This window comes from Vanessa cardui, chromosome 23 (genome assembly GCF_905220365.1).
Source record: "Vanessa cardui chromosome 23, ilVanCard2.1, whole genome shotgun sequence".
Lineage (NCBI taxonomy): Eukaryota > Metazoa > Arthropoda > Insecta > Lepidoptera > Nymphalidae > Vanessa > Vanessa cardui.
In genome coordinates this window covers 3,695,885-3,721,041 of record NC_061145.1, presented here as the reverse complement: position 1 = coordinate 3,721,041, position 25,157 = coordinate 3,695,885, and the positions used below count along the sequence as shown (strand labels likewise).

The following is a 25,157-nucleotide window of genomic DNA, read 5'->3' as shown; positions in this document are numbered from 1 at the left end:
TTTAGTTTTAATAAATAGTATATGCGAATACTTTTCTTAGCCAATACAAACCAGAAAATGGTTTAATGGCTTGTAAAATATATTAATGTGTATGTTTTATTTTAAAAAGAAATAAATAAATAAATAAAATAATAAAATATAGTTCGTATGATTAGAAACGCTACTAAAAGGTACTATAAATCCGTTAAAAATAATTATTTGAGTTTATTGAGCAAAGTTATAGGTTATATAACTTGATGATACAATTCCAAGGAACGAAACAGCAACCATAAAAGCCACCAATATGACAAGACATATATGAATGAGGATACAAGAGCACCTCTTTCATTTGCCAGGATATATGTGCACATATATATCAACCAAGATAAGATAGTGATATTGATGAAACATGTGAATTATAGGGACATACAGACAAGAACTACTAAATTTTTGAGCGTTATTTTATCTGGTGTTTGTAAATGATACAAACTTCAGAAACATGCACATGTCGGATGAAATTTTGGATATTACTAAAGCTTCAAACTATGTCTCGAGAGGTATTGACCGGCTGTTTCATTCGCTGTCAACCGGATGAGCAACAGGATTAATAATAAAAGCGTTACAGCAACTCTCTTCTACGGACTCACTGTGATAATAGCGATCTATTAATAAAAAATGCCTGTGTGATATTTTAATGACTAAATATTTTACCGCAAAATTCAATCACAGGATAAAAGTATACCGAAGAGTTTCTTTTCATGGAGTCAATTCTGAATGTCGAATGAGGTCTTACTAGAAAATAATTTGTCATCATATACCAACATGTAAAATTGCAACTCGTAGGAAAGAGGACTTGGAATGCATGTAAATAAATATGAAAATTTGAAATAAAATATTCGGTTTTTGGACGTAAATGATTTGGTACAATACATTTTAAGTACTGAACGATTTTTGACGATGATGAAGCACCTTTACAAGTGCGTACATACTGACTGTTGAAGAAATTTCCTGCATAATCATTTTGATCGACGAAAACCTTTCTATTTATCGTTTCGTTAATAATATTGATAGATTGATAAACTTATTTATTTTCGGACGTAATTTGAATTCTCATTTTGAAATATTCGCAAGTAATGATGAATTTTATTCGTAGCCAACTTGATTTTTGATTTGTGTGATTACAATATAAATAGGTCACCAGACATACAAAAAGTGTAAGTTACTCAGATAAGTAGCTTAGTAGCAGATAAGTAGTAACAATTAATGGTAGATAGAACATCATTTGTGTGTGAAACGCGTAAATGCGTTTTAGGATGATTTTTTTGAACCAATGACAATTATAAGATAATCTTACCATAATTATAAATTAATCTGATATGCTCCTTGGTATATCAGAATTGACAATTAACTATTAAGACAATAAGCTGGAATAAGTTATGAGCAAGTAATAACCTCATATAATATAGATCTTCTGGTTCATTTGTGGAGGAGAAACTTCGCTGTCCTCAAACTGATTAAACTTCGGGAAAAAAGATTAAATTTCCTCGTCACTGGTAATACTTAACAACTTAAAATTTACCACGTACCTAAGTTTTGTTCATACCATTAATTGTCTTCTTAATAATAAAATTACATAATAAACATATACGATCAAATTATAAGACTTATTAAGTTGGAGTTACTTCGTAAAAGCCTGCCCACTAAGGAGAGGGTTTGGAACATATTCCACCACGCTGTTCCAATGCGCGTTGGTGGAATGTACATGTCTCGGAATTTCGGTGAAATTAGACACATGCAGGTTTCCTCACGCTGTTTTGCTTGAGATAAATTATAAATAGAAAGCACATATACCTATATAGTGGACCTTGTCTGGGTTAGAACCCGAAATCATCGGTTAAGATGCACGCGTTCTAACCACGGGGCCATCTTAGCCGAGATGGCCCCATGAGTGAGCGGAATTACTTAGGTCATCATTAAAAACGAAATTTTATGCAGATGGAAAAAACTGAGAAAATTGTTTTAAAACTTTTATTTAAAAAGTAATACCCGTCTTTTTGCTTCTATTGGTGACAGAAGCCTTTTGCGTAACGGATTGGAATTGCGATTCAAAGGGGAAATAAAGCTAGCATTCATGACACAAATCCGCGCGATCAAGAATGTGAAAAGTAGCTATCTTTAATTTTGTTATTTATACTGAAAGCCTTAATGTTAATTTAAAAATAAACCTCATGTAAACTAATGCTTATGTATTATATAGTCATTTAAAGAAATTAAATTAACAGAATAAAAAATAACAAAGTTCAAGTAATAATCCGTAAATGTTATATTGTATTTAAAAAAAATGTTTTACTTTATATAAGCTTGAGACAAATAAAAACAATTCAGTTCATCAACAAATAAAAAATATAGTTTAAAACGTCCATAAGCAAATACTACAATTACAAGAAGAAAAGTGTTACAGTTACCTTCAAAAACTTTTTAATTATCAATTTACCCAAATAATATTTGTAATAACACATTCACTTCTGTATAAACAACAGTAGATCTGCCTTCATGGACATGATGAGTATTATTCATCTTTTGAGTGTTATCACCACCAATCTTCAAGGTCATCTTGATCAAGTCAATCCTGTAGTATTAGCTATGTCATGTCACCATACTCATCTTTATAACTTCTGAGGTGCCTTTAGTATATATCCTTCTATAATATATCTCAACCAATTAGATCCTAGCACATATTAGTCATCATCTCATCAAATCAAATATCATAGGCAATATCCGTTAGTTAAGTCATTCGGAAATTACACAAACAAATTATTACTATCATATTCTATATGCGTACATGCCTTAATAAATATATCCGCATTATAATCTGCTTATAATGTATATAGTTATATCAACAACAGCCTGTTAATTTTCCACTGGGCTAAGACCTTATCTCCTTTTGAGAAGAAGGCTTGGAACATATTGCACCACGCTGTTCTAATGCGGATTGGTGACATGTGGCAGAATTTCAATGAATTTTTGATTATCACGATATTTTCCTTCACCGCCATGCACGATATCAATTATAAAGACAAATTAAGCACATGAATATTTAGTTGTGCTTGCCTGTGTTTGAACCCGTAATCATCGGTTAAGATGCACGCGTTCTAACCATCTAATCGGTTGGTTATAATATAAGCGTCAAATGGAAATATTAGTTTGTTATAAATACAGCGCTTTAATAAATAAAGATATTTCAAAGCCATTAAAGCAAATATTTTACGGTAGCTGGATGCGCTCATTGTAAATGTAAAGCGCTTTTAATGCTACATTTAAGTCCTATTCTTCAGTCTTTGAAATTTAAATCAGTCAAGTGCTAACCAAGCTGAATGGCTCTGTAATGAAGCATGAAACTATGAAGTTGAAGAGGAACTTCTCTTAAGAAAATTGGTGTTGCAAGGTGGTGAAACTTGGATAGTATTAATCAGTTTAAAAGCTGAATCTATTAACATTTAAATAAATAGACGGACAAATGGAAACTCTGATGATATGGTCACGCCCATAAATATTGCCCGTAAGATATAAAGACCATATCTTAGATCTTGGAGTTTCACCAACCTTGTTAACTAGTACCAGAATTTGACAAACTTAAGATAACAATGTTGCATCTTCTTCTTTTGAATATCAAATGGATGATGTCAAAAAGATAGAAATTAAGTTTAAACGAAACGCCCACAACGTTAATAAGTAAAGACTGGAATGATGACGTCACGAACGAAGACCAATATCAAGTGAGACTTTACCAACTAAAACAGATGTATTACAGCGGACAAGTGTGTATCTTCATTGTCAAAATCCAATGGGATGGCAAATCCAACAACCATAAAGAGTTTAAGCGCATGACCAATGGCATGGACATACTTCCAACTCAGGGATTTTTGGCTATTGCTGAGAATTTATATATTGAAACAATGGATTATAGTACCTATGTAATATACTTAAGTATATTCAGTACTTTGGAGTCTGTAGTAAATTAAAGACATCACGTCATTGAGAACTAACTTTATTCGTTTATAACAAGCCAGGTATAAACTTAACTACAAGTCTTAATCTTCCCCTTTTAATAAGTATTAAAATTAAACTTGAACAAAACATGTTATTCACACAAAATAACAACTAATAAACAAAACACAAAATCAGTACTAAAGTAACTAAGATAAGCAAAATCTTCCCCTTTAAAAAAAATATTTTTTTGATTGGCAGCGAACTTTATTCCTCTCTAACAAGCCAGGTATAAACTTACCTACCAGAGTCTTTGGACATATATTAATCAAACCATAAATCTAATCTACAAAACTTCAACGTTTTTATCATTTATTATTCTTATAGTAGACCATTTCCAAGTTATCTATAGAAGCTCCTCTATTTGCCATATTATTTGAACAAAACAGCCAAATGCATATCGATAATAAGGAATTTAGTAACGTGCAGTTTGAACACAAGCCAATTAGAGGAACAACAGTGCAAACTGATCGTAAATTATCTGCGGAGTGCAGAGATGAAACTTCAATAATACGTGTGAGCTGTATTTTAGTTCTTCACTATTATTGATCTCCATTAATAATGTGATATGGTTCTATTATATCAATGGAAAGATTCAATAAAAAGGATTATCGGTCCTTCATTCTAACCCTTAAGGTCTCCAAACATCACGGTTTTTCAAAATAATTGGAGTTTGTCGATACCAATTTCATATATCAATATCAATTTGGATTGCATTCTTAATTTTTTTTTCTTATACAGCCGAAAACCGTTCTCTATTCGGTCAGTAACTTTTTGACACTGTAATATTAAATCTTTGCTAAATCGTATAAATTTAGTTAATTGTAATAAAGAATCCTCTTTATGTTTTTGCATCTATGGCTAGATCTTTTCAAAATGAGAACATAACCGATTTTCTATATTGTTGCTGCGCCTAAAAGCCTGCAAAAGTCGCTTTCTGTTCTTTTCTTATTTTTAGATATTTATGCCGTTTTAATTGCACGCAATTAATGTATAAAATTAAACAAAAAAAAAAACTAAAAATAGCTGACTTATGACTTTCATACGTCGAAAGCAATATAAATAATCACATAACTCTTATGAAAACAAGCATTCAGAGAAATCCAATATTCATATCAAACGAGAAGACGTATAACTGATTAATAATTGACAATCTTTTCGATATATAATAAGTTTTCCAAGAAATGGTTATCCAGGTAATCAAAATAATAAGCCATTGATATCGGATTAATCACAGTACATAACTCTTACCCACGACTTCCTTTTTATATCGTTGATTAAGGGTGAACATATTATAGGACATTGGGTACAGATTGAACGATTTAGATAAATTGGTATGGTTTGCTGATCGGTACGCATCGGTTGGTCATACATCACCGGAGAATCTATTTGGTTTATTCAACATTGCATTATGAATAATTACCTATTTGATACAGTAGGAACTATAAAATTACGTTAATTGTTAGTATCAATATTTAATGAATTTGTCTTAAAACCAAATATAAGAAATGGGTAGGTGAGCGACCTAATAGGCCTGTATAATATAGGATGTAAATGCTCACCGAAGTCCATAGATACTGACGCTGTAAGAAATAACTGTTAATCATTCCTTAAATGAATTTGTTCAGTCTCTTGTGCTTGTTGTAATAGCTACCTTACCCTGTAAACCGGAACACAGCAGCATACAGTAACAGCCTGTAAATTTCCCAATGTTGGCTTAGGCTTCTTCTGCCTTTAAAAACCAGGTTTGAACAACCACGCTGCTATATTGCAGGATGATGGATACATATATGACAGAAATCGTTGAAATTATGAGCATGCAGGTTTTCTCGCGATGTTTTTCTTCGCCACAGAGCACGAGATGAATTATAAACACAAATTAAGCACATGCAAATTCATTTGCTGGGTTTGAACCCGCTATCGGTTAAGATGCATGCGTTCAAACCACAGGACCACTAGGCTCAATAAATCGGTTTGTGGTTGAATATGATCATTGATCAATAAGTATATGGTACCTACACAGACGATTTACTAAGTATATTAACACATATTCTATCTCTCTATTCAAAACATAAACTTCGAATCACGTACAAATATAGGTTGTGAGGTGAATGACCTTTGAAGATTCAGGACTTGGAGAGAAAAGCCGGATATACGGAACCTGTGAGTTAAACATCTGAGCTGAATGGAAAAGCGGCTTAGACGTTCAGCTGTTAAGCCGTGATGGTATTTGATAAGGAAATACCTGAAGCTAACATTGCCTTATAAATTCGGGTTGAAGCTATCAATGTCTTAGAATATAATAAAAAAATATATATGTAACAAAAACCTGTGAAATTCGTATTCATCCATTTACATCAACCAGATTAGTGTAACGAGATTTTTTTTCTTGAAAGTTTAGTACAAAAATGCTTTCAACTTATTGTTGTCTAGTACAGGCACTAGCCTTACGGCTAGGTAGAACAACAACAGTCTTTAAATTACACACTGCTGGGCTAAGACCTCCTCTCCCTTTAAGGAGAAGGTTTGAAACATATCCCACCATACAATTCCGATGCGGTTTGGTGGAATACACATGTCGCAGAATTTCTGTGTCGCAGGTTTACGGCTAGGTAGACATTTCTTAACACATTTAATTTGTATCAATAAAAACTTTGTCAAAGTGGAAATTGTTTGCAATATATAATTATATCCTAGTAAGGTCACATACATTCAACAACGGAAACGCTCGGGTAAATATTGCCTAGATAGGTATTAAAATAAAATAAACTCGCTGTCGTTTTATTAATATCGCTATCGTAACTTTAAAAATGGCTTCGATGGTTCATCCCCGCTTCGCTTCACCCCGCATTCAATCCCTAATGGCTCAATTTATCACCGGACTTATCAATGCGTTAAATCACGTTTTTGAAATTAGATATTATTAAGTTATTGCCCATCATCGAAAAGACCTAGTCTTTAAAATGATTTGTAAAAAATACATTGATTTTTTTCAAACATAATAATAATGATTTAAGATACATGAAATATATATTGATTTGTTTAAGCTAGCTATCGAGATATATATTTTGGATCAAAAATTAATTAAATATACTATCAATTATTAATAATATTAATTACTATTTCGAAGAATCAAAAAGCCAAGACATTCAATAATTATTGTTTAACATTTACATTTAAGAATCACATATAAATAGAATATACAATTTATTAGTTGTCGCGGGTTGATAGTCACGTGTTAGGCTTAAAAAGTAGCCTATATCTTTATTTGGAGTTCAAGTTTGCTTCATAGCAAATATCATCAAATTCGGTTTATTGGTTTGCTAGAGAAAGAACGACAGATAGACAGAATAACTTTCGCATATATCATTTAAGTATAGATTTATAATGACAAATAACATTTATCATTAACACATCATTATAAAAATTGCGTAAGACAAATATATAGAAGGAAATGTTTTCACTTACAAATATATTATCATAAACAAAATAATCATAGCAGAAATAATACTAAAATTAATTTTCAAGTAACGAATATAGTGTTTTTGATACAGAAGAACATTTAAGTCTTAACGCTTATATTAAGTTTTTAATATATGGAAAATACCCGTAGTTCGAGGAATCCTTGCATTTTAAATTACATTTTCATTTTAAAACAGTTCAAATTCTGTTGACTAAGAATGAAGTAGGGGTGTCACCAATAAGAGAAAAGAGATGAATATTTTAATATTATTATCTTTCTTCTTCTTCTGCTTTTTTTCAATCAACCTCCGTGGTCGAGTGGTGTGTACACCGGTTTTCATGGGCACGCCACTCCGAGGTCCCGGGTTCGATTCCCGGCCGAGTCAATATAGATTATCGTTAGTTTTCTATGTTGCTTTGGGTCTGGGTGTTTGTGTTACCGTCGTTACTTCTGATTTTCCATAACACAAGTGCTTTAACTACTTACATTGGGATCAGAGTAATGTATAAAATCAATCAACCCATGTTCGTCCACTGTTGGACATAGGCCTCTCCAATTGCACGCCATTGTAAATGTTCTTGGGCTACTCGCATCCAGGTCCTGCCAGCCGTCTTGTGCAAATCGGCACTCCACCGTGCCCGCGGACGTCCTACACTAAGTTTGCTGATGTATTATTTTCAACCGACTTCAAAAAGGAGGAGGACACCGGCTCCAAATATAACAATAACTATAACTACGTTATATAATCGTAAATCGACTTTTAAGTAGTCTAATATTTTTCATTTCATTTTACCTAGGAGGACTCTCAAAAATATGTTAAATATGAAATTATTTTTATTACTTTTTAGTGCATTTTTATTTGTTTTAAAATAGTGTTTTGTTTGGAGTCGGTTTTTCTTTTTGTTAAAATTTTTACTTTGTTCATTTGTCTACAAATTGTTAAAATTTTATTTATTTATTTTTAAAAAAGGTTTTTGATGAAAAAGTATTTACTTTTTTAATTCCTGACTAATTTGATAATTACTTTATTTTAAAAGGCAAATATAAATTTGCATATTTAAAAGAGCATTCGTATTTATCTGAATAATTCACAGTATCGATATTATGTGCGCAGAAACGCGAATTCAAATTCGAACATCATAAACATTATTACCACTAATTGAAGTTTCATGTGGTTTCGCTATTTCGGCGCAATAAATATAATTTATATCGCTTTTATTAAAGAACATCTACATATGGAAGAATCACACACTCGCTTGTATAAAATAGTTTGCGTTTTGAGCGTTTGCGTATGTATAATCTCTTCGAAAGACGTTTGCTCAATCAGACTATTAAAGCTTTCCTAAATATTTGAATTTTTCTATTCAAAATAAACGAGTCGGATACTATAGCACGGATAATATGTAGGACGAGACAACCACATAATATTTAATTTAATTGTGCTATATTGAAATATATGAATTATCAATTTCACATAATTTACTGACACAGTGGGTTCTCTGCATGCTATTGATCGCTTATTTATAATTGTTTATTTAGCTTCGCGCAATATAGTTGTTAAATGACTATTCAAAAGCCTACTTAAATTAAGAATATTTTGATTTGATTTGATTTGATTGATATTTTGATACACGCAAATGTTGAATAAACATCACAATTTTAGTGGAATCAATCACTAGATAAGTAAATATATATTGATTAGTCATAGTTCCATCATCAAAGAAATCAAAAATCAAATTGTGTAAATGGACCTTTACTAAATTTGACGCTACTACATTATGCTGAAAGAGTAAATTTAACATCGACATTTATGTACCTATATATTAACTGGTGCATTATGGGAAATGATACAAATTGGTTACGACTAAACATTATAAGCGAAATGGTTTAGTAATATTATTTATGTCAAATGTTAACGTGCGCAATAAAGAATCAAAAAGTAATTTTAGGTTGTAGATAATTAATATTTATTTATCAAAAAAGTACACTTCACTTCTCTTCACTTCACATCTTTACAGAACTTAAATTATCCATATTCGATAATATAGAACGTTTACAACAACAACAACAGCCTGTAAATTCCCACTGCTTGGCTAAAGGCCTCTTCTCCCTTTAAGAGAATGTTCGGAACATATTCCACCACGCTGTTCCAATGCGGGTTGCTGGAATACACATGTGGCAGAATTTCTATGAAATTTGTCACATGCAGGTTTCCTCACGATGTTTTCCTTCACCGCTGAACAGGAAATGAATTATAAAGACAAATTAAGCACATGAATCAGCGGTGCTTGCCTGGGTTTGAACCCACAATCATCGGTTAAGATGCACGCGTTCTAACCACTGGGCCATCTCTGCTCATAGAAAGTTTAATAAAAATATATCAAGTAAGTTACTACACATATATAGTCCAGATGGCTATCTTTATGACCTCACTCAGCAGCAAAACAAATCGGACTTCTTGAGCAATTTGCTTAACGACGGTCGAAGTCTCCACCGTATACGTTGTATACAACAATAGACAAATATACAATTAGTGAGATTGTTAACTAATGCCCCATGGTTAGGAAAATATATCTCATTCTTGAAGATGTTTCAGTTTATTACGGTACGCAGCTTAGCAGCTTGTATTATTATATAAAATTGTGTCTTTTTTACATGAGTCACTTATAAGGTTGAATTTAAAAGCAAAATTTCATTACAAAATTTGGGTAAAATCGTCTTGGTAGTGTTGTTGAAGCCTGACAGCGTATGGTTCAACAACTCACTACAAAGAAACGTTATTGTGTTTTGTTTTAAACAGTGAGTTAGCCAGTGTAAACTACAAGGGAAGTTTACAAGATGGATGAAATATTTTTTTGTATAGATATCAATATCAAGAATTGCTCTTTATATCTTCTATACGAATAAAAAAATTGGAGTGCGTGTTTGTAATATTAAAATAACCCTTTTTTAATCAATGCATGTGTATGTATACACGGTACATATAGCAAAATAAAATGTTTACTATTTTGTCTGTTTTCATATAATAAGGAATAACTTAGGCAACAACAATATTTGTTTTGTTAAATTCAAACGCGTACAAGGTTGCGGGCACAGCTAGTTAAATATAAGTATACCGTTAAGACAAATCATCAAAGAAATTTCAGTTTTAAATCGTAGTGAATTACTCTAAAAATTGTGTAAACATTATTTAAAGAAGAATCCACTTTCTTAGAAATAGCATTTAGTAACATTACTTTCGTAATTAAAAATCATAGTCTTAAAGGCTATTCATATTAAATACCACGCGAAAGGAAAACTATGTAAACGAGGGCGGAAACGAAATTCTCTTATATCGTGGCATAACAATTATGATACAATAATTGCATTCATAGGAATCCCACACAATGCGTTCCGCATCAACGTCACACAACAATAGTGTGAACACTTTTCACCAACAGTGATGAACGTAACTTTTTAGAAATCATTATGAATCTTCATGTGCTTAATTTTTATTTGTAATTCATCTCATGAGTGACGTTGAAAAAAAATCGTAGGGAAACCTACATGTGTCTAATTCCATTGAAATTATGTCACATCGGTATCCATCAACAAATAAGAAGCGTAGTTGAATAAGCTTAAAACCTCTTCCTCAAGAAGAAGAGTGACGATAAATGACAGAACGACAAGAGCCTCTGCTCCGTAGCATTGATAACGTTATCAATAAACAGGTGTATATATAATTTGTCCCTGTCTGTCAATAGTGATTCTATATTTGAAAGAAGGAGACACATACACTCCCTTACGGTATTTCATTCACCGACATTAATTACAGATACAAAATTAACTGTTATGCTCAGACTCATATGCATTGTTTATGTTCTAACCACTGGATCATATCTGTACTGTTCATCACTTAACAAGCATCTTATTAATTAATGTTTTGAATACTAAAACAAATGACGTTGCATATTACGTATCACAACGGTGAATCTTTCTGTTAGCGTGCTCGATGTGATATGAGTAATACCTTGTAATATGTTAAACGATGTTTGATTTCGTATGTATTAATATTTTATTTTATTTTTTATCACAGACATTAACACCTCACAGACCGTTTTACTCTTCTTATGTTTTTTATTTATTTAGGTAGGCGACGTAATATAATAGCGCATATTAAAGATAAAATAAATTACAATAGTAAAAATATAAATATATGAAATAGTTTATTTTAGTGAACATAATATAAGAAAAACAAAAAGATAATATATAAATATACATTGTAATAAAAAAAAAAAAAAACCAAAAATTAGAAATAGGTACCTCTTATGGCAAACATAAAAATGACATTAAAACAGTGTTACGGTACCAGATATATCCTTAATTTATTTTTAAAATAATAGATTCTTACATCGCTGTATAAAGAAGCAGATATGCCCAAATTAATTTTAGTAATTTTATATTTCATTTAATTTTATATTTTTTATTGTACATGGAAACATTGAATTTTGATTCAACAGATAAATCGAAAAACCACAATAATGATAACAGTTTTATAAGCATGAAAAGTTATTTAACGATTTCATTTTTAACCGTCGTTTGACAATATTCCTCAAAAAATTCTTACTTATAAGTGTAATCAATATTCTTAAATATAAATAAGAAAAACACGCCGGACGTCTACGTTTTTGATAAACCGATTTACGTTACCAAGATTATCCACGCGTGTAGCATTTTGATAGCGGATATGATGGAAATATCATTAATGTAATCGATTCAATACCTTCTCAGATACTTGAACGATACTTTCTAAAATAACAACTTATATTAAAAAGCGATTTAGTTGATCGTTGAACAGATTTTTGGACTCAAGTTTGTGTCTGTGAATTGTGAATGTATGTAATATATATTTAATATTTCGTCTTTATTAGTGAATACGGAAAAAAATTACCGTCTTTTCTGTCATTTTGGGCTATAGAAACCTACACCTTAGGTTTCTATAGCCAGTTTATAATTCATCTCATGCTCTGCGGTGAAGGAAAACATCGTGAGGAAACCTGGATGTGTCTAATTTCGTCGCATTGGAACAGCGTGATGGAATATGTTCCAAACTTAGTTTTTCTTAGTGGGAGAGAAGGCCTGAGCCCAGCAGTGGGAAGTGTACAGGCTGTTACTGTTAGTGTTAATTTCAACGTAAGACAAGGGTATTCTTTGAAACTATTCAATCATTTATTCTTCGTCACGATTTGTACTCTAAGAATAGATGACGAGTTTAAGCTAATAAGTTGTTCTAGTTTTTATTCTTAAAACTAATATTTCAATCAATATTAATCTAAATGTTTCTTTTGTTACAGAATTTCTTTACGGTGAACGAGAAATATAAATCGTACTCGTCAAATCCACATTCGGTGATGAAGTTTAAAAACACGGTGACAATATGCATTCGATTAAACCAAGTCAAAAAATGTTTAGAAGAAAAGAATGGAGGTTCACAGGCAATATCGTCGCAGCAACATTGTATATATTCACTATTATAGCTTTAGGCAATGGCCAGGCTATTCACAAAGATGAATCGAGTGCAATCGATACTACGCAAACAGATTTAAGTAATTTAGATAGTAATGTAGAATCTAATAATTGCCATAGCTGTCAAATTAGTAATAGTAATTTAAATAACGTAATTAATGAAAATAAAGACGATCCAAAGGATAACAATATATTTGCTGATATAATAGACACATTGAGCACGTTCTCAGAGAAATATGTATTTGTAAATAATACGGAGAAACAGTTACAAAATATACTAGAGAAAGTACTAGACGATTCACTTAATAAAGATAAGTTTGAATTATTCGAAGGCGTTGAAATTAAAGCTATTAATAAAACAAATCAACCAAAAGATGACTTAGCTATACGAAGAGAAGGAAGAGCATTATTTAGTTCATACACGTATGAATATAGATTGTTTAAGAAAATAAAGAACTTCATTGATACTCATATATTATCAATTAATCTACCGAAAGCAGCGAGACTCGTAGGATTCAGGTGTAAGTGAAATCATTTTAATAATTTATTTCAAGTAAAGATTTTAATAATAGCATGACTCTTACGTTGTTTTGTTAATAGCGGATTGATCCAAAGTTTGGATTATTGCAATTTATTCAAACTTCTTGTTATTTAAAATGCGAGATGCATTGGAAACTGTAAGCGTTTGAACTTGAACGGTAATCCTGTCAAAATTATCGCGTGCATATCATGAACCTCATCTCATAAGATGAGGAAGACGATAAAATTACAATCTTTATCTTTGTTGCTCCAGCAGATAGCAAAATGGAAGGCCATTTTGCTGTTCTCCTCCCACATACGTATATTTAAGGTGCTCAACTTTTTTATATGGAATATAAAAAAGTATATACTATACTATAAATTAAATTCAAATTTATAAACTTACTAAATTTTATAGATATAACTTTAGGATGTTTAACGAGTAGTTTTTTTTTCACAGCTTTCGGACTAAAGAAGTTTTTTTTACCTTTACTTATCGGCGCTCAAGTTTTCAAAAGTATACTACTGGCCATGTTCTTACCGAGCATCTTGGGAAGTTTCGGCAAAATACTCGGCAAAGGTGAGTGAAACCTTCGAAACTTTCTTAATTAAATCACCGCAAAGTCAAAACTCGATACCGAACTTCAAATTTCAAGTTAAGGTGACAGACTCTCTAACTAAATATTGTCTGGTCTCTTAAACTTTTAATTACTGCATGTCAATTAAGTTTATAAGGATCATTTGCGACCCTTTTGCTTCTTATTTGACCTGTAAATTTATCTGGGAAAATAATATTTATTTATTATGACATAAACTGAAATATATTTTAACAATCGAAGAAGCAAGATATTCTTAGTAAAATTAGCTAAAGATACAGTGTTTTATTAGAAATATTATCAGCAGTAATAATTCGATTTATATAGTTGTCACAATTTACGTTGATTATCAACATCCAGTTTTGAAAACCGGATGTTACTACAGTCGGAGGAGGGGTGTGTAAACGTAATACAAGGGGTAAGCCTATAAATTGGCATACTTACTTTAATTGTCGGAATAGATGTATCGAGCACAGAATCAATCTTGTATCGGTTTTGATTGTGAAACGCTTCAGGAAAAATAAACTATTGATTGTGAAGAAAGTTTCTATTGCATTCTAACAATATAATTAAAATTCCATCACTATATTTTTTTCAGAAGTGAATGCTTACGTTAAGCAGGAACGTAATTTAGAATATTAATATTTCCAGGTATTTCCCACCTATCAGCAGCTTCCAGTCAAGCTAGCTATCCACCGGCCAACGGTGATGACCAAACCGCATACAATAATGACAATAAAGACTTCATGGGCTACGAAACGAACCCAGCCGCAACATTTGCTTACTCACCTGATGAAATGTATGGAAATGATAATGATGTTAACGATCTATCTAATGTCGACATGTCAAGGTAAGTTGAATATTTGAAATTTGGAATTTTAAATATTATATTTGAACTTTAGAAGGATAGATGGCGCTAGTTGTCGATTACATCGCGCTATCAGATTGATTTATTGTGGATAAGATATGGAGTTGCTGCAGGCAACTGGCCACCCCACCGATTTCGTTCTGAGCCGAGGTGCGATCTCATAGGAGACACCCTCAGGACGAACTTTAGTTTTAATTTAGTTTTAATTTAGAGCCCCGCGCTCAACCTCAGGGCAGGGGACATTAGTTCTCGCCCGAAAGTCAGATGACGCTGTGAAGGCCAGTAGGGCCAACAGCAATACACAACACATAAAAAATCGTTTAAAAAAAAAAAAAAAAAAAAAGCAACTGGCCAGCAACTTTACTTGTCCCTAGTAATCTGAAGAAAGCCTCTGTTCAATCAAGCAAAGAAGTCAAATAATAAACAATATAAGATTTAAACAAAATAGTGGGTCAGATATCATTTTCAGATAATTACATAATAATTAATTATATTAAAGAGAAAAATCAATGTCTGTTTCGATACGATCTGGTTGGGTGACAAATTTCTGACGGAAAAAATTACGTTCAGGAAGCGCGACTCGTTTTAATGATATTTATAAATAATCGATCAATTATACTGACAACAGTAGCTCAGGGTTAATAAATGTGATGTGAGATAAGATACTATAATAATAGTCACTTGATCAAATATTTAAATCACTAACTAAGAGACATAGTATATTTCTAACAAATTTTAATTGAAGTTGAATGAGTGCTGAATATTTATTAAAAACAAATACCAATTACAAACTTAGATTTGTGAAAACCTAAGTTTGTAACAATAATGTAATAAAACAAATACAAAAGCAGACACCTACTTAATAAACGAATTTTATAGGTTTGTAAAGATACACATCACAATGAATCGCTTTTAAGTGATTATTAATGAAGAAACTATTAAATTGAAGATTGTTTTGTTAGTAATAGTTGGACTGGCAAATGGACCACCTAAGGGCCACCACCCATAGACGTAGATGTAGCAAGATATGTTACCCATTCCTTAAATCGGCAATGTGTAACTCATTAGGCACTAAGAGATTATATCCCTTATGCAACAACGCTTGTTGAGCCATCGTACAAGCCGGAACTAAAAACTAAATCGTAAACACAACGGGTAACTACGATGCTAGCTTTCTTAAGGAAATGTCACATCTGTTTTCAAACATATTCCAAGCTCCCTTGCGTGTTGAACACGCACGTGACAAATTTAATTCCAGGATGTGCAGGTTTCTTCAAAGTATTTTCCTTAACCATCGAATAAATATAATTGGATTTGGATTTATAAAAACATCGCACATAGCCAAGCCAATTTGTAAACGATTTATAACAAGTGAGCTAAATCAGACGTCGCTCATATATTTTTTTTCATAAGATATTCGCTTCATACGATTCCTTTTCAGTCACGTCCCTGGGGTCACCGTATTTTTGCCCTCGTAACTTCCGTGAAATGTAGGCCAAGATCATAAAACATGATAATCTTTTCATTCCTAGTTTTACTACTTATGATTTAATATAAAAAATTATTTGGTATCTAATATTATCAAACGTCCATAAGATTTATTTTATTAATATAACACATTGTTCATATAATGTTGTCTTAAATTTTCGCGATTATTACACATTTAAATAACACATTGTTCATATCTTTTTATGCTTTGGATTGGCGAGCGATTATATGGGCCTGATGGTAAATGGTAACCACCGCCTACAGACAATGTCACTGTAAGAAACATTAACCATTCTTTACATCGTCAATGCGCCACCAAATTTGGGAACAAAGATGTTATGTCCCTTGTGCCTGTAGTTACACTGGTTCACTTACCCTTCAAACCGGTACACAACAATACTAAGTACTAATTTTTGGGCTTGCACAAAGTAAATTTCTATTGTTCTTAAGAAAACTATATCCTAATTCTAAAAGCAAAAATGTGTTTCCTTGTAGCGTATTTCACGATCATGAGTAGGCTTTACGCTTCGTTCTCATAATCTCGTAAAATTTAAATTAAGTTTTGTTTAAGACCCCGCATAAATTCATAAAGTACTAGCCTTGTACCTGACGTAATATCCCATGGAAAACATTATTCAAATACCCACAGAATTTTCTTAAGTAATTTTGATAGCTGGTTTATTTCATACTATGTTCATCCTTATTTCATCCCACAGTCTGTGTATAATATATTGCAATAGATTAAGTAAATAGTATAAAATTAAAATAGTAATAAAATTTTATTGTTACTATTATTATAAACGCCTATCCCGAAGTCTAGCGAAGATCTGCTGATGTTCAGTATAAAATATGAAACGCCAAAATGTATTAGAATGTAAAATAAGGCACGAAAAACTCTAATTCCTTGTCGTAGAATTATAACAAAAATAGCTCATATTGTCAGTAAATTTGTCCGTATGTATGTTTTTTTAACGCTTTGAAATTTATATTCACTGTCATGAAATATATCACACGCCTCAGGGCTACAGAAATACCTGCCTTACCTTTAGCTACGGTCGGAAATGAATAGGTGATAAAGATGGTAAATTTTCATGTAATTAAGTGTTATTTTAATTAATTAAAATTAAAATTAAATTGTTGTAAAAATTGATATTACTTAAACAAAAAGTATTTACCAACTTTTTTTATTAACATATTTCTATTGTTATGTATCGAATGTAGCAATAAAATAAAACTATTGAAAATTATTCAACTAATCCATTTTAATAAAAATAATATATATCTATATTAGCTAAAAGGCTTACTTAGTTGGAAAAGAAGGATATTCAAAGATGCCAATCTTTATTATCTAACAATACAAATGTTTTGAAAATAAATTGAATCAACAAAACCAGTTAACAGAAATATTTTATTCAATTTAAAAGAACAGAAATATTTTATACAATTCAAACTGATTGACAGTTTAATTTATAACTAGCTGTACCCACGACCTTGTACGTGTTTGAATTAAACAAAAAAAAAACATTGTAGCCTAAGTTACTCCTTATTGTATCAGTTATCTGCCAGTGAATGTTCCGTCAAAATCGGTCCAGCCATTCAAGAGATTAGCCGGTGCAAACAGATAGACAGACAAATTGTAAAAATGTTATTCTGGTATTTGTACCCTGTATACATACATATGCATTCAAATAGGGCTATTTTAATATAACAAACAGACACTCCAAATTAATTATATGTGTAGATATGCATAGGTTCCTTAGTCTAATTAATACTATTTGTAAATGAATATTTAGTATCTTATATTTTGATCATTCAATGACCATCACATGACAATCAAAGCTTATCCAGCTTTTTATGATGGTACCAATCATTTCACATATTTACTTCATCGCAAAAAGTTTGAGGTTAGAATTTCAAGACACACATTTATTTCTTTAGAAATATTTCTGATGATATTACCGATTTTCTTCCATCCAAGCAAATATTTTACTAGATACAATAATAGCCTCAAGGGTTATGATCAAATCTATAACTTTTACGCCGGTTAACGGTCCCTTTAACGTATAACTGTAGACGCTTTTAAATATAATTTGATAAAGAAAGTTTTTGAAGAAATTACACATAGATATAACTCAGCCTTTTTCTTAAAATATTACAGATATAATTTTGATCTTAAAATGGACCTGGGTCATAAAACCTTCGATTATGGTAAAACTAGACAATTGACTGTGCTTAATTTGTATTTATAATCGTTCTCGTGATTCAACTTGCGCCTGTTCGAAGATAATCTTCCACGTGTATCCGTTAACCCACTTTGATACAACGTTTTGTAGTAAGACCTTCTCGATAGGGAGAGTAGGCTTTTGCCACGCTGTTAATTTTACTTTATTTTTAATTTTACAAAATAAAGTGATGACTTCTCAAGTTCCTTTAATATCTTCATCTTCTTGATTTTCCTATAAAATTTCTTTTTTTATTTTCAGATTTGGCGTCGGAGGTCAAAAGGTTTCCTATTTACCAAGCAAGAATAGTTACTACAAAAATCAAATGACAACACCGACCAATAATTATAAGGTAATTTAAAAAGAGCCAAGTGCTCCAGTGATTTATATAAAATATCAAACCTGGTCAAGCATACTTGAATTTTCATGTCCTTAATTTGTATTCGTGTATCATCTCGTGCTCGACAGAAATGCAAAGAAGTGTGAGCTTGCGTTTCTCGGATGACAATTTGTCTCATGTTTTCCCACTAGTTCTCAACGAGAAATTTTTGGACTTATCCAAAAAATAGACATTTTCACACTGGTTGTTTACTTTCTCTTAGCAGTAAAAATCAAGAAATGTGCGCTAAAAATGAGTATGATAATGAAAGCATTTTATAATTATATTCCAGATATTCCAGAAGATTCCAGCTTCCTCGATGATCCTGAGCAATTATGACCCGTTCTATTCACCTTTGCTTTCACGACTGGATGGAATTTTCGCTAGACTAGGTAAATTATTTTCATTATATGATCCATTAAAATAACCAATTAAATTAACGAAATCAAATTCAAATCTGAAAAGAATAATATGGAAAAAGAAATTTAAGATTTTCTTGTCAAAATAAATCTCAAGCGAAAACAAAATCGGTACCAATCATTCCTTTAATGTAAAAAATCTTGCACAAAATCGTTATAATACAAACCGTAATCACAAAATTCTTTAATCTGACCAATTTAAAAAGTTATATTATTTCATTATCCTAAAATTTCTTGTTACGTAGAATTGCTTTGATGCCTCAAATTCTAATAAGATCCCTCGTATCCCTCGAACAATTTAATTTGCAACCATTTTTGCGTAACAATTTCTGCTGTATCCATAAATAATAATGTAACTGTATATGGTTTATAAGTCAATTATTTATTTATCCTTTATTGCACCAATATTTAAAACTAAATTTGACATTCCCAAAATAACTATAATACATCTTCAAATAACAATACACCACCACCACCAGTGATACTGTATACAACTTTATGGTATTGGGTATTGGGTTAAAGAGTTTGATTTTGCGGAAAATATTAACGGTTCAAAAAAGCGTAATTGTATATTTTACATCTTTGGTACATATCGTCGTTACTCCTACAAAAGTCACTTTGTGTTTTTTTTTTCATATTTTTCGATTGCCGTGTCACTTTAAAGGTTACTTCAATATATGGAAATTTCGATGAACGAATATGGCATAACTAAACTTGTAAACTTTTAAATAATGATAAAACTGTTTTTACAGTTCGTTCGTATTTAAATAATGATTAAAAAGGTGTAACAATCGAAAAATATAAAAAAAAACATAACGACTTTTGCAGGAGCAATGACGATATTATACTTAATTTTTGGAAATTGAAATGATGTGTTCCTTACGAATATAAACCCTATAATATAGTTATTAGTGCCATTAGTACTGTTTTCCGGATTTAAATTCTGAAATCAGTACTAATAGCTGTTAGACGACCTCAATGGTCGAATAATGTGTACACCGGTTTTTATGGGTACGCCACTCCGAGGTCCCGCATTCGATTCCCGGCCGAGGCAATGTAGAAAAAGTACATTAATTTTCTATGTTGTCTTTGGTCTGGGTATCTGTCTATATGATCGTTACCTCTGATTTTCCAGAACATAAGTGCATTAATTACTTACTTTGAGATCAGAGTAATGTATGTGATGTTGTCCAATATGTATTATTATAATTATTATTTGGCACTAGGATATGCAAGTGGGTGGTACCCAAATTAGGTTACAGTTATAAATATCTCATATAAAACGTGTATTCTACAGGACTAGCTCCAACAGAAACAACAACAGAGGACAATATGGTAATTGGGGGACAAAGTGTCAGTGATGTCAAACTTGAATCTTGTAGAGAACAGTTGATTTGTTTAATGTACGCCAGCCCGGCAAAGTACGCGCCGTACAGCAACTTGGTATCAGCGCAGTTAAGCAGGTAATATTTCCTCCCTATGATATTATATTACATTGATAATATTATAACGTTACTTTTCTATTGAGTAAATTTTATAGTATACTTGGAAAATTTTACAATTCGATTTTCAAATAGTGAATGTTATATAATTATAATAATTTTTGATAATTATTCATTTCTATGAATGTCAACAAATCTATAACTATACTTAAACTTTGTATGTACAGCCAGGGTAAGAAAACCTTAAGATTATTTTCGTGTGCTCAGTATGAGTGATAATCTGCTATACCGATCGAGAATATAATATGATACTGATAGACATATTTTGACAATTCAGTAGAAGATATATCTAATTTAAATTTGTAATGACAAATTACGCCATTAAAAAGATTTCATATTGACATAAAACCAGACGTAGTCTAAAGATGTTACACTATTTTGAACCAAGTTATCCCACTATGTAAGTTTAATTTTATATGTAGTTGTCAGTTTAGTGATTTAATTTCAAAGGGTACTAAGAGTTTAAGACTAGATAAAGGAATGAATTTGAAAACTGACGAAGGTTTTCTTACAGTGACTGTACATGGTATTATTATATGCCAAAATCAAAATTTTATACCTTATTCAGTAATGCTATAACTTAGAATTGGATTAATTCGTGAATTTATTGTTGTATTTTTAATCGTCTATTTTTATCAAATCAAACATAATTATTTAAGTCCAAATTACTCCAAATATCTCGTTTTATTCGTCAAGATAATTCGCAGTTTTAAAAAAATCATGAACCTCTCGAAATAATTCGTTAAACCCTTGTCTATGTCAAGCAAATAATATATTTACGAATCGACTAATCCCATACTAGGCTCGTATATTCGCGATATATCTGCGTTTGATTTGATAGCCAGCCGAATAGATATCGCTTCAAAGAGGCCTGTCGTAAGCAGTAGTACTGTTTTGATAGGCAGAATAGGAATTGTATAACGTAATTGTGACGATATTCCAAAACTAGACGTTAATGTCAATCCACAAATTGTTCAAAGCAAACATTTCAGTTTATGTACACGTTGAAATGTAAATTTCCCTGCGAAACGTAATAAACTCGAGGCGCAATTGTTGCATTGTGAAATCTGATGTTCAATTAACCGAATGTTATTTGAATTTGGAAGATTTTATAAAATTTAAAAATGGATCATATTCCGATTTCAAATTCTTTGGACACCGAAAGTTTGTGACTCGAATGAAATTACACAGATGCTAATCAAATTTTTTTTTACAGAGAATTAAACGAGCTACGTCGTCCCGTTTCGGATAACCCAGAAATTTTGCGTTTCTTCCGTTATATGAGAGCTGCACGACGTGGCCAAGAAGGCACAGATTGTATGGAAGCACATTCGGCTTGTGCTGTCAACACCACCCCATCACACACGATGATAGCTGCATACCACGATATCAACAAACTCGTCACAGCTAGAAAACTAAGACACTAAGGTACATACGTAAATGCGGAATTGACTCTGTCTGTCTGTCAATTATGCTTTCTCGTCTGAACCACTGAATCAATTTGGTGTAATTGCAGTGGACCAAGACGGGATTGGACTTTTTTCACCTTTAATATTGAGTATTGCTTGAAGATAATGTAATAGTTGAAAAAAATTCAATGAAAAATAACGACGAAAAATTCGACCCTACTATATATATAACTAAATTTTCTTCTTGAAATAACTCTTCCTTCGCAATTTTTTATTCAGAAACACTGATTATTTTTTAGTAATGACTGTTTTTCTCATATTCTTGAGATATTTTCTCATTGAAATACATAATCCATATTTTACAAATACACCAATATCACTACGCATTTAATTTAGTCGCTTCTCGAATATAAGTTTGCCTAACTTATACATATTAGAAGGTCGCAAGTCGCTGACATAATAAGCCGCAATTTCTCCCTTACAAACCGTCTCTTAGTTGGGAGTTTGTGTTAATTCCTCTAGCCTAGCGCGAGAAACTGTTTCAATGGTATATAAAATAAGCAATCCACATCATAATATCAACATAACGTTATATGTCTAGTTAGTCTCGAAATTAGTTTGGGATTTGATAGTGAAGCCTTTAAGATGCTACATTAGGTAATTAAATATGAACTCTATCTTGTCGTCAATAGAGTCGATTCTGTATTGTTAATGCATTCAACTTTGCGGGTCACTGTTAAGTCTTTGAATGAGTTAATTTGATTGTATGCAGACCACATTATATTACCAAAGCTTGTTATGCATAGGTATGAATAATTACTAATTGTAATTAACCTTTGGGTGGCATATAAGAAATTGGAACACTTGATTGGCCACAATAATTTCTAATTGTGTTACTATTAACTTCCTTTAAATAGATTGTTGAAGGTCATAATTTGCCAGTTGTCCATATATTTTTATAGGTGTTTTAAAGATATTTATATAATTTGTCAAGATCAATTCTATTTTAATCAAATATAAATTGTCTTGCAAAGAATTAACATCTCTCAAAGAGTGAGTGAGTCTCATACATTTCAAATCAACAGCAAATGACAAATGAGTCTAAATTGCGAACCCTGTGGAACGCCAAGGACTCCAGAAACTATTAAACCTAAGCACAAGACTCTATTAGGGTTCATATAAAAATATCTCTGTACCAATCGTATTTAATATTTTAAATAAAAGGCGCTTAGTATTAACTTAGCTTTGATCTAAAAATATATTATGATCATTATGATCATAATATATTTTTTTATGATTGACTCGATCGAAGGCCTTCCTAAAATCCGTAATATCTTATGACATTAACTGGTACATTTAATCGTGAAAAATAAAATTAGTAGATGTTCTTTAATATTTGATAAATATGGTAAAATAACTATTTTTCGTTACAGGAGTCAAAAAAATGCAGCTAAAGAGTGAAGCGTCATCATATAATGTTCCAAGTAATAACTTTTGTGAAAGTACAGCAAGCGATGTTAGTTTTTGCTCCAACACTCCGGAACAACAATCCAAAATTAATATTCAACAAAGAAGAAACTAACTACGTCCCTACAATGTTATAACTATTACACTAATAATATTATTTTAACATACTGCCAAAAACCTTGGCACTTGCATTTTAGATTTTGTTATATAGACATTTCGCTTCTAGCACAATTGAATCCTTTTTTAAATAAAAATATCGGATTTTTAATTTCTTTAATAAATATTAAATTAATAAATAAAATAATGGAACACTATATAAGTTTCATTGAATATAGTTGGAATAAATGAATACCCAATAATATGTAAATAATAAAATAAAGTTGAATTAAAAAATACTTAATAACAAGCTTTTATTTAATAAATAAACTAAAACTATCGTTTAGTAGATATACTAGATTGTATTGTTAGGAATAATAATGAGAGCAAAGAATCTTTCCTGAGATGAATCTTGTAGAAGTTCATATGGAAGATTTAATTTTAACATACAAACAGGTAAAGTTAAATAAAAGCTTGTAAAATAAGGGAATACTGGTTTTTATAATTATAATATAATTATTTAATTAACCTTGATATAAGAAAGGTTTTATAAACATTTTAGTTTTAATTAATTTATTAATGATGGATTTTATTTAATGTTATGATTGTTATTTATTGTGTGTTAGTGTGAGTGGTTGTTATTTATTTATAATTTAATTTTAAGAGTGTTTTTATTATTTATTAAGTAATGCGTTAACATTAAGATATATCTATTTATTTGATTTATAGAATATGTCTTTATTACTGAATTATATGGCATTTTCATACTCATATATGTAGGTACAATTTTATATGTTTCTTATATTTATTTTTAATTATTTGATAAAAATAAATTTAAGGAATTTTGTTATTTGTAAATTGTGTGCCCATAAAATAACTCTCGAAAAACATTTTTCTTTGACTTGTTATCAATTGTATAACTATTTATTATTAAAGTCATAGTTTTAAAATAAATAATATTATATTTATATTAAAACAGTTTAATTGTTTTTTTAATGATTTTCATTTGTATTCATTAAATTACTACTATTATTATGGCGCCCATACATTGAATAGAAAATATACATAGAGAAAAAAAAGGATCAAAATATAATACATAAATAAACACACTAATATTTTAAATTATAAAAAAACAACATAATAAAAGACTAACACATAAACGATGACACTGTTATATATAACTAATATGGGATATAAA

At 30.9% G+C, this 25,157-nt stretch overlaps 1 protein-coding gene across 2 annotated transcripts in view; it reads left to right on the top strand.

Annotated features, from left to right (window-relative positions):
* LOC124539851 overlaps positions 1 to 24,503 on the top strand; it is an 89,749-nt gene extending 65,246 nt beyond the window's left edge. The window contains exons 2-9 of one of the 2 annotated variants that reach the window (XM_047117208.1): positions 12,823 to 13,515; positions 13,974 to 14,093; positions 14,761 to 14,959; positions 18,949 to 19,039; positions 19,359 to 19,458; positions 20,783 to 20,948; positions 22,204 to 22,415; positions 23,830 to 24,503. In XM_047117208.1, coding sequence (XP_046973164.1) covers positions 12,906 to 13,515; positions 13,974 to 14,093; positions 14,761 to 14,959; positions 18,949 to 19,039; positions 19,359 to 19,458; positions 20,783 to 20,948; positions 22,204 to 22,414 — 1,497 coding nt within the window. In that variant the 5' untranslated portion in view covers positions 12,823 to 12,905 and the 3' untranslated portion in view covers position 22,415; positions 23,830 to 24,503. Of the gene's footprint in view, positions 1 to 12,822; positions 13,516 to 13,973; positions 14,094 to 14,760; positions 14,960 to 18,948; positions 19,040 to 19,358; positions 19,459 to 20,782; positions 20,949 to 22,203; positions 22,417 to 23,829 lie in introns of those variants that run through there. The other variant, XM_047117209.1, reaches the window with a different exon arrangement.
* Positions 24,504 to 25,157: the final 654 nt, after the last annotated feature.